This window comes from Parasteatoda tepidariorum, chromosome 10, assembly GCF_982258835.1.
Source record: "Parasteatoda tepidariorum strain Cologne lab strain chromosome 10, Ptep-v5.0, whole genome shotgun sequence".
Lineage (NCBI taxonomy): Eukaryota > Metazoa > Arthropoda > Arachnida > Araneae > Theridiidae > Parasteatoda > Parasteatoda tepidariorum.
In genome coordinates, this window is record NC_141764.1 from 64,671,820 (window position 1) to 64,683,888 (window position 12,069).

General features: G+C 27.2%; 1 protein-coding gene across 3 annotated transcripts in view; it reads right to left on the bottom strand.

The window, feature by feature from the left end:
* The window catches only part of P5CDh1 (delta-1-Pyrroline-5-carboxylate dehydrogenase 1), a 51,361-nt gene that overhangs the window by 6,787 nt on the left and 32,505 nt on the right, over positions 1-12,069 (bottom strand). For all 3 annotated transcript variants that reach the window (XM_043042293.3, XM_071184020.2, XM_087154121.1), the window contains 8 exons: positions 11,891-11,971; positions 9,291-9,365; positions 8,350-8,424; positions 6,261-6,448; positions 5,813-5,886; positions 3,811-3,959; positions 2,468-2,646; positions 742-927 (listed from right to left, as the gene is read on the bottom strand). In XM_043042293.3, coding sequence (XP_042898227.2) covers positions 742-927; positions 2,468-2,646; positions 3,811-3,959; positions 5,813-5,886; positions 6,261-6,448; positions 8,350-8,424; positions 9,291-9,365; positions 11,891-11,971 — 1,007 coding nt within the window. The remainder of the gene's footprint in view (positions 1-741; positions 928-2,467; positions 2,647-3,810; positions 3,960-5,812; positions 5,887-6,260; positions 6,449-8,349; positions 8,425-9,290; positions 9,366-11,890; positions 11,972-12,069) is intronic.

Consider the following 12,069-nt stretch of genomic DNA (forward strand, 5'->3'; position numbering starts at 1 on the left):
GTGATACACTTTCAATTTTTGTTATCTTACGAGAGTCTAGGGCCTCACTTCTAAAATGACCCTCTAATCTAGAAATCTACTTAATTCCTTCGTCACTAGAAATACTAGGTTACTATTAGTAACGTAGTATTAGTATAGTAACCTAGTATTACTATGTTACTATTAGTAACCTAGTATTTCTTTTATATCTGCATAGCGTAATCCTAGTAACTACTAATTCATTATGCAATTTATATAAATATTTGTAATAAAGAAGAGAAAATTATATTTTTATTTATTTAGAAGCTACGGGTTAGTTTCAAAGGAGGACGGGTACATTGTTGGACAAGCCGTCCTCGGGAACGGGTAAAATTTCTGAGTTTTTTCGAGCCTTGTGACATAGTTTAAAAAAATTTGCTCAAATAGCTCATTAAAATTCTATTTTTAAAATATTGGAAATTTTTCAATATTTTTTCTTAGTAAAGAGCAGGTTTTATCACAATCGCCAAAAAATCAAAGAACTATAGTTCCTTACCACAAAACAATGTAATGCAATTAGTCGATTTTTTGGCAGTTTCCTGTTTTCTTAAAAACTGCCAAGTTGTGTAGTCACAAAATATACTTATTCATTTTTTAAAAGCAAAATAAGCCTACTAATTTCTAATAAGAATATGCATTAAAATTAATATATAAATACGACACTTTGCTAAATTAAATCATACACAGCAATTATTAATAGCATAAAAGCTTAGGCAAACTTACTGATCTTGACCAAAGATAGCTCCAGTTAAAGCATACTGATTATCATTCACCAGCTCTAAGGTCTCTTGTAGGGAAGAATCTTTATAAACATATATAACTAAGATGGGACCGAATATTTCTTCTTTCATAATCATATCACCAGCATTTTCAGTCTCTATTATTGTAGGTTCAATGAAATACCCTTTGCTAAATTATGAAATAAATTACAAAATAAAACTCATGGGTATTGATTAAAACAAAGTGAAATAAATAAAATACAGTTGAACCTTTATATAATGGACCTGACATACAGTAAACACTTCGCTGCAGTTGCTGAGTGAACATTTTTAGTGGTCCCTTCTGAACTCCCATTTAGATAATAATGTTACGCTTATAGTGGCAACTGAAAAATTGGTCGGTCGTTTATAGTGGAACCTAATTTCATTTTCTCAGTTTTCTATTTCTCTTCATTTTTATAACTTTAAATTTGGGGGAGTTGTGGTTGCAAATGACGGAATTTCTTCACATTTTGTCAAATCTTACTATTCCATCTTCTTCGTTCTTAACTGTAATAAGTTGTTTAACAGCACAATCATTTAACATTAGTGCACAGTTTAACGAAGTTGCTTAACAGCACATACTAACCCCCAAGGCAGTAGAAGAATGATAAATTTTGGCAACTTTTATATTAAAGGTGAAATTAGGATTAAACATTCTGATATTTTTTTAATGCAGAAAATGGGGACTGAATTTTTTTTAGATATTTTACTAATTGTTGATATGATATTTGGTAAACTTTACTTAAAATTAAACCTAGCTTAATGATCTCTAATGACCATAGCCTAATGATCTCCAGTTTAGAAGTTAAGGGGTATTTCTTCACTTTTAATGTTTTGTTCCATTTCAATACATAGTTTCATTTTTTAAAATCAGATATGGTTAAGTCATAAGTAGCGATGCCAGTATTCCTCACTGTTTAGTCTCAATTGCATACTAGTCCTTTTAATGCTCGGGGACAGATGGATAAAGTAGTAAAATTTTTCCTATAGCTCGTTGGGGTAACATTACCCAACAACAAAATTACATGAAAATTTAAATATAAAAAGTCTACAATCATATTCCTTTAATGGCTATTATTCACAACTCATATATGCTAGATACTGTGAAACTTGTAGGAAGACTGCATGGCCCACACTTAACATATTTACACTAAGATGAGAAAAGTTTGTCAGGCGACTTATGTGGAAGTGTGTGAGTGGGTGGTAAAGGTGTGCGATGGTGTATCAACCAAGACTGTGACAAATGCTTTTCGAAAAGAAAAAAAACTATAAAAACAATCAGTTTTCACATTTGGTTTATCAGTTCAGTAGAAGAATCACTGTTAGCTAACCGGAGTGTTAAAGTGATCAACTAAAAATATCCCAGAAAGCTACTAGTAGCTTGCTGGGATATTTAGCTTTAGATGAACGGCTTACCGCTTTAAATGAGCCTGCAACCACTGATTTAGATGAAATATAAGGATTTTATGAAATTTTTTATATAAAATATAAAGCCTACCACAAGACAATGAAACATTTAAACATCTAGTATGTTTATAAGAAATTCACCACAAAGAAATGAAGTGAAAAGGATGAAAGCAGCATAGTAAAGAGTAATCACAGAAGCTGATTAACTTTAGCGGAAAAAAAATGCTTTACAATGTATTATTTTTCAAACAGAAGCAGTAAGAAAGATTTTGCCAAAGTACCTGTCGTCACATGTTCCTCCAGCCAATATCTTCAGACTTGGTGAAGATTTTGCATGATCAATAAATCCTTTAATTTTTTTGAACGCCCTATCATCAATGACAGCGGAAACAAAAGTATCCGGCTCAAGAGGAGAGCCAACTTTGATTTGATTCCTGATTTCTAGCAAACCTTCTTTAATCTAATTAAAAAAAAATTTAAACAAATTTCATTTTGAAACACTAGCATGAATATAAAAAAACAGAAGTCATCAGGGAAATATTACAACTAATAATAGTTCAGAAAAAAAAATTATCATTTTTACAAAATGAAAAAGCGAACAATTATGTCTAATTTTCGCAGGTAACAATGATAATTTCGTCACTATTTTAGCATCATTTAAAACATTTTTTGGAAACAAATCAATTTGTCAGCACACTTTGTTTTGGTTGAAAAGTTTAAGAAAATTTAAACTGTCCAACCTAGATGTAAACTTCGAACTGGAGGGAAATTTTTTGCAAGAAGAGCTTAAAATGAATTTTATTCCACAAAAACTTTTCATGTTTTTTAAAGATTAACAAAATGATTTTGTTTGATAATATAGTTTACAAAATAACTTATTAAAAGTCCAATAATAAACAAATAGGCTGCCAGAAATTGGTTTAGGTTCACGATTTTGGGGAATTTTCTCTGCATTTTGAATTTTTAAATCATGATGATGAGAAATAATTATTCAACATTGTTTGGTTAATTAATAATATAATTAATATATGAATGGGGATTAAATTTTGAAATTATACAATATTTAACTGCTTTCTTCTTCTGTTGTTTTATTGGAATGATCAAATTACTATAAAAAAAAGTTAATAAAATATATATTCACCGCCTGTTTAGCACCATATTTTTTTTTTTTTACATCCAGTTTATCTTTCCATCAAATGAAGTGTAATTTTCCTCTGTTGTTCAAAGGCGAAACACTGTACAACTGAGAAATTTTAATACAAATTTACGAGAATTCAAGGTTTAACTCTCTGATATGATTAATACATAGGTGATTTGCATATGGTGTAATTTTCCTCTGTAGTGTAATTTTCCTCTGTTGTTCAAAGGAGAAACACTGTACAACTGAGAAATTTTAATACAAATTTACAAGAATGCAAGGTTTAACTCTCTGATACGATTAATACATAGGTGATTTGCATATGGTGTAATTTTCCTGTGTAGCGTAATTTTCCTCTGTTGTTCAAAGGAGAAACACTGTACAACTGAGAAATTTTAATACAAATTTACAAGAATGCAAGGTTTAACTCTCTGATACGATTAATACATAGGTGATTTGAATATGGAATAAAAATTCAAAATCTACCTTCGGCCATAGGCTTTCAGGAACATACATTCTATCCAAAGCAGAACATTTTTGACCACTGTATTCAAAGGCTGACCTAATAGAAGAGGCTACTACAGTTTGGACATCAGCAGATTTGTGAACAAAATGAAAATTCTTGCCCCCACATTCTAATGAAAAAGGTTAAAATAACGTAATTTGTTAAAAGCAAGTGATACATTATAGACTGATATGAAAGAGAAGACAGAAACATAAATACCAACTAGTGCTGAAAAGCAGATTTAACTCAGTAAGAATGGCAATTATATTCTAAGTATACATTTGGGTTTCTAATGTTTGATGAAAAATTGTTTAAACCATCACTATAAATCAATAATTAAAAGATGTGTGTAGGAAATGCATACTGCTTAAAAAATACAACATTTTAAACAGAAATGTTACAATATACAAATAATTAACTAATAAAATTACTGCAAATTTGTAAAAAAAATTTCATTCAATTGCAAATTTAAACAATATGTGAAAATGATAATAATTCTCATTACTTGAAAGTATTTTATTTCTTAATAACAGAAAATTAAAAAAAATAATAAAACTATCTAATTTAGACTGAATACTGTTATTTATTAGAATTTAAATGAAAATTAGAACAATTTATCAGAAGTTTGACAAGAGATTAGAACAGTTTTATGTATTGTTTTTTTAAAAAAAAAACTTTTCTGAAAAAAAGCTATTTTATAAAATGCAAAACAACATGAAAATAACAGAAATGAAATTAAAATTAATTTTAAATAGAGGCAAAAATGCAGAACCTGTGAAATACCATAACCTCTAGAATAAAAATACAAAATTACCTTATTATAAGAGATGAATCTGTAACTTTAAAGAATAGATCAAAGTAAATAACACAAATTGAATGAATACATTTTTTTAAAGATAACAATAAAAATTTTTAAAAATAAACCTTTTAAAATGTGAAGCTTTCTTTTTTTTTAAAAAAAAAACAAGAAAACAAATAATAACAGAGCCACAAAGGTTATTTAAAAAAAAAAAATTTTTTTTTTAGTACATATACAGGGCTTGCGATAAGGACTTCATATTATTAGCCAGTAAATTAGCCAAATATCAAAAGTATTAACCAAATTTCAAAAGTTTTAGCCAAAGGCAAATCTTAATCTTATTGGAGTCAAATTCTTCTTCATAATCCTGATTTTATAAATTGTTTAGATATTTGATATTTGTTATGAGTGGGATAAGCAATATTATTTTAAACTGAAAATCAAATCATATGATTAAGAATTAGGTATTTTAAATTGCAAATAATAATATCATGTAAGCATGTATATAAGAGATGTAATATGTTACATCAATAATGAATATGTTACACTGATAATAATTTACATTAATAATGAAATTATTACTGTAAATTTACTTAATGAAATATACATGGATTTCTTTTTGCTAACTTTAAAAATTTTGCAATAAACTGTCATGTCACATTTAGGATATTTTCATGGTGTATGAAAATAATAATGCTGATAGATCAAATTTATGTTTTTTATTTAAGTAAAAAGCAGCTCATTTTTTTTCACTAAAACTAAATTGTATTTATTAAAATAAATCTAATTAAATTAATAAAAATTTTCACAGAGATATTCAAGAGACAATCTAAAAACACTACATTAGGGAATTTCAAAAGACAATAGAATTTTTGTACTATTCGAATTTTGTACAAGTACTTACAATAGTGTAGTTTTATAAGATAGGATTTCTAGACACTGTTACTATAGTGTTCTGTAGTATAATAGAAGAAATTCAATGTTTTAAAAATATATTTTAATTTTCTCTTTCAAATTTTTCAAAGTTCATTTTTTTAAAAATTGAAATAAATGCTTTTTAAATTTAATGAAGCTTTGATTCTGCAGTTTTCAGAAATAAAAGGGGGCAAGATATATTTTAATCCAACAAAAAACAAACATACACATAAGAGCTAAAAGATAAATAACAATACAAAATGAAATACCTCCAACAAGTCTGGGAAAGTTTTTATACAGGTCTATTTTTTCAGAAGTCATTTTCCAAAGTATTTTAAAAGTCCTAAAAAAATTTTTAAAATAAAATAAATGTAAGAGACAGTACAAAACAAATTTCTTTTAATCTAGAACATCATTTATATGCATTAATAATTTAATAAATCATAAAAAAAAATTAAAATTGTGAAGAAAGTATTTAGGTTAGTTTAATAAAAAAACAACATATTATCACAAAAGAATAAGAACAACTCGAATTTTTCCAGCAAACTTCAACCTTTGAATTTCAGAATAATTCAATCATATAAAGAGTATTATACTAAACAACTGGTAAAATATACCTTTCTTTTTTTATTCCAGTGACCTACTAGATGCTCCTAAAGCAAAAATAAATGTATATATAAGGGGCGAATTGAGACTTAGGAATAAACTTATCCCTACCTAAGGCTGCCAGTGAAATTAATGCCAGCAAGATGTGGGGAAGAGGTAATGACATCTCCAAATACTGGACCATCTGATGGAAGAAAATTGATAACACCAGGGGGAAATCCTGCTTCTTTTAAAAGATTATATATCACAAAATTTGAAAGCACAGCAGTATCCGAGGGTTTCCACAATATAACATTGCCCTAAAAAGAACATTAAAATGAATATTCTAGTATTTAGACAAACATTTCATACAAGTGTGTGTAAGGGTCCCTTGCTAATAGCATTACAATTAAAAAATTTTAAAGTTATTGAGAAACAAAGTAGAACGGTAGAGAAACGTAACAATTAAAACAAATTATTTCCATTTGAATAATGTCAGCTAAATTATTTCTTAAAAATTAAATTTACTTCATAATTAAATGTTTATGTAAAGTAACTATTTATTATACTGTATTTAATAATAAATAGATGTAGCAAAAATGCAACATGCATCACATTTATTATACAATAATAATAAAACATTTACTACATTGTTTGAAATATCATTAATTTAATGTGTTAGCCTAAATTTAATTCAGGAGCAATTTAATCAAGTTGGGTAAAAACAATTTGATTTAAAAAGGCCATTTATAATTAATTAAAAAAGGGTCCTTGATATACAACTTATGCTCTTTAGTAAGAACCCCCCTTATTGAAAACCTTCCATTACAACGAACGATACAGTCCCTTTTGTTATTCTCTAGACTAAATACTATTTTAACGCCCACTAGAGCGTCTGAACTGGACGGTTCATTCCAATATAGAAATTGAAATTTAATTTTCAATTTTTAAGAATATTACTCAAAAACGGCATTAAACAGTTTTGCGCTTTCTAATCAAATATTTTTTCATTGACAGTCAATAGCAAATTTCTCCTGCATACACTCGACTGCTAATGGCAATACAAGAGCATCCACGACCGTGAAATGAATATAGCTCTCGCGATCAGCAAAAGCACGGTGATCTTAATACAACTCTCTCAATTTCTCACAAAACAGTATTGACACACAACTAGTGGTATCATTCATCGAATTCTATCACAGACATAATTCTGGTGGGGGAGGACTGTAGTGTATCTACCACTACAAAAATATAATTCCAATTCACTAGTATATAAGAAATGTTAACTTGATTCTATGGTGGGGTACCTTTTCATAGATGAAGGTTGACATTGGCGATAGTTACCATCCCCACACTTTTTAAATTTTATTTTGGTTTAACGTTTCAGTTCTCTGGAAGTATGTTATTCAGTGATAATGACTGCTAACAGCCAGTATAAGGTTATATGCTTAACTGACTTTAAAAAATTTGAAGAAAGTGAATTGATTACATTGGTAGTGGATTTTGCCAAAAAAAGTTCAGTTTTTAGGTGTAAATATTTGTTGTAGTTTTGAAAACTCGCATTATAGCGACCTTAGTTTATATAATTTTTTTGGACAACAGGGGTTGTTATATCGAGAGTAGATTGTATAAGCAAATTTTAAACTACAATTTCAAGATTAACTAACTTTTTACTTTAAAAAAAAAGCTAAGTTTCATAAACACCAATAAAAATGATATAATTATAAATGTTGAAGAAAAATAAAATACCAACATTCTTATTAATATAAATGTACTTAATAACTAAAATAAAATTTAAAAACAAACCTCTCTAAAAGTGTAAAAAAAATTTTACGATGGCAAGTGGTGTAAATTCGCATGAAAATCTAGAATTTCAAATTCACAATTATTCTTTAATAAATTTGAAAATTATTCTTCATTAAAAAAAAAAGTACATAAATACATTAACTGAGCATTTTTAAGAAAAACTGACAAACTAATAGCTAATATAGGTGCCATATTCTTTATTAAACATTATTATACTTCAAAAATGTTATGAATAATTATAGAATATTAAAAATACGTTTTTATCACTTGTCAATCAGTTGTTGATTAAAAACATTATTAATGTAGTATACATGGGCTAATAGCAATTATTAATACTGAACCATGATTATAAATATTGAAAAATTGGCAATGTACTAAATAAAAGCAATTAAAAATAATAAACTCAATTAATTACCATCAATGTTGGACCAGTAGCAAGGTTACCTCCAATCGCAGTGAAATTAAATGGAGATATTGAAGCAATGAAACCCTAAAAATGAAATGATGAAGAATCAAGTCAGCACTCGGAAACATTTTATATTGTTTGATGTATATTTTTACACAGAAAAAAACTTACAGCATTAAACAGAAAAAATACAGTTGTAAATAAAACATAGTTTCATGTATAACCATATTTTTCTGCCAATATTGCACTTTTTTTTACATTATCATACATCCCTCTGTAAGATCATTCTACAATTAATCATTACTAACCAAAGAACAAAAAATAATCATTTAGGTAAGAATGTACGAGAATTTATCAGTAAAGTGTAAGAATATTTCAATTATTTTTCAATTGAGAAGAAATAAACTGTCCCTGACTACCTCTCTTTAACTTGGTGTTAACATTGATATTTATTTGAAGAAATTTCAATAACTATTAATAAGTAGTGGTTGTTACAGATAGTTTATTTAATCTGAATAAAAAGAAGAAGTGAAATGTTTTAGCTGCCAGTATTCTCCAGTTAAATAGCAGAAAGTCGAAGTAAAAAAATGCAGGCAATCATTTAATGACAGTACAAATAATGCTGGTAGGATATGTAATATGTTTAGTTGAAAAGAATGCGATATATTTTTCTTTATTATTAAGCATATCAAAAAAGGTATAGATACATAATGAAAATAGATGTTAAATACATAAAAACAAAAATAACGAAATAATAAATACAAAGTAATAATAGAAATAATTAACAACAAATTAAGTTTAAGTCACTTAAAGATTCAATAAAGTAAATGACAAAAATGAAACATTTAGACATAATAATTTCTTCATATAATAAGTTTGGAAGTGATATAAATCAGAATATTAATGATGGATTAAATGATCATGCATCAAATAAACAACACTATTCTAACCTCTAAACCTCGAAAACGGAATGAATTTACAGTAGATTTTGGATCTGGACTAATTGGTTGATACTTTGTCAATTCCTAGAAAAAGAAAAAACATATTTAATACTTAACTCTTAATTTAAGTATTTTATAAACAATACATACTTTAGAAACTAATTAGAAAATTATAACAAAATTTTCAAACTTGGGGAGCAAGAAAAATATGTAATTAAGTCACAGGTTAGTGAAAGTATGAAAAAATGGAATATTTACACATACAAAAAGAATAGCTAAAAATATTGTTTTACTCATAATCTGCACTGGTAAATGATTACAATAAGGGACAAAGTTGATCATGACAAATTGAAAAGAACATTGACACGCCTTTTCATCACCCTATATTGATTAAAATTGAAAACTTTTCATTATTTATGTTGCCTGCAAAGTTCAAAGCGAACATTCCATCAAACACCTAAGCCTTTCACAAAAAAACTATAAACTGTCCAATGAAATAAGAAACAATTAAACAAGTTACACAGTTTAGCTGTATGATAGAAGGCCAAATGAAAAAACACGAAACTACTCACAAATTTCTACAAATAAATTTGAATAATACCAGCAGTAAAATTACTCTCAGTTCTCCATTGAGGGTACTCAAAACCATAAATATTATTTCAAAATAATAAAACATTGCCACATTTGTACTTTCGAGGAAAAAAAATCTTAAAAGACAGTGTTATCATGACCACTTTTTTTATAATGAGCTTAGTCCACATCTATTATTTTAAAGAATGCTTAGGCATAACTGGCAGAGTTTGAAACCCAGTATTCTGTAGAATGCAGAAAATCGGTAAGAAAAATATGAAAAGATAATGCATTGTAAACATTGACTAAGCATTCGATAGAATGCCTAAAAACCAACCAGAAAAACATGAAATATATCAGACATTTTATAAAATGCTAAGTATTCTAAAGAATGCATGTTTCATAAATTTACAGAATACCTAGCATTTTATGTGTAAGGTTTATATTCTATTTTCTTTCAATATAACATTAGCATTTTTAAGGAATGAATAACTTTTAAATAATAATCTTATCATGACTTTGCCATAATTTGCCTAAACTGCATTTATTATTCCATACAATGCCTAGGTAAAATATATAACAATTCTCATATTTCTTAATTTAACTAAATCTGTAGGGTATTTTAAAAATACCCAGGGATTCCACTTCAGTGTTATAGCGTGTCAAATAATGTCATAAATGGCAAAGGGAACATGAAAAATAAAGTAAGATGCATTCCTAAAGACAGCATTTCTTGAATTATTTTTTAAGTAATTTTCCAGCATCATAAAAAAAACACCATGCAGGAAATAGAATTATATATAAATAATTCTTTCTTAGTCTCTTAACAGATTAAATAATTATAAATATGCATATTAATAGCTGGTTTAAGAGGTACAGCATTCGTATTTTAAATAGATATCTGTGTGCATTAAAAAGGGGCCCAGATATTTGGAAGTACTAAGGACCCACAGCTTGAATCATTGCCACATACATATTCTATAGAATATTTATGAATTCTTAGAAAAATTCTGAGTAACAAATTACATTGTTTTTTCTTGATGAAAGGATTTGATCTGATCAGTACTAATTAAAAGTCTTGATAGTTCAAATGTAATTCTTTTTCTTGCTTTTAAATTCTTTGTTTAGTCAATTAGGAAATAAAATAATTATAAGTGTGCACATTAATAGATGGTTTCAGAGGTAGAGTATTCATGTTTTAAATAAAGACCTGTTTGCAGTAAAAAAGGGTACAGACTTTTGAAAGTCCTGGAATATAAGGACCCACAGTTACCAAAGCGTGGTGGAATCACTGATACCTATGTATTCTATATGTTGGTGTTTCATATATTTCATGCATCATACACAATACCTAAGTAAAGGGTTCTTATATTTCATACTGTGCCCAAAAATGCCAGGTATTTAATAAATGCTTGCATTTCACAAATTGCTGATAACATAATATACATATTTTCTATAAAATAAGTGTTAACGTGCAGATAATTTTGAACAAATGTAATTTAATAAAGCATATAATTTTTTTTCAAATGTGTTAGCAATTAAATACTGTAAATTAAGAGAGAAATACACGAGAGTGCTGCCCTTTATCGAGTGATAAATGTATATTTTATTTTATTTTATTTATCCTATTTTAAAACTAAGGCTTTTCGACACTTTATTTAGCGTGCTTTGTTTATTTAGCCTTAATTCTGATCAGCATGAAGAATTTAGTTCAGTATTTTTCACCATTTTGGAAATAGAATATTCAGTCATTCATGAGTAAAGAATAACTCTCAACAGACTATCTAATCAATCATGTATATGGCAATAAGAAATACACAAAAAACTGAATTCAAAGGTTCATTCTACTGTGAGTAATTGGCACTTTGTAATTAGATATTCCTAAATTAGTTCGATCTTAATAATAATCTTTTAAATAAGTTTTTAAAACATTTGGGAAATTAAAGAAAATACAAAATATATTTCTCTAATACTTACTAAAAAATTTCATGCTATTCTAATATGTATTAAATTAATAGAAAAATGAAAAATTTACTAACTTTAGCAAAATAGGCATTGAACCTAAGAAAATCAGCAAATTCTGCTGCTGCATCTATTTCAGCTTGAATTATGTTCTTCCCCTATAATGGAATAAAAATATCCTTAAAATGAATTAAAATATGAAAATTTAAAAAAAAAACATATAAAAAAAACATTTTTTAATTTTAGAAATTTCTAA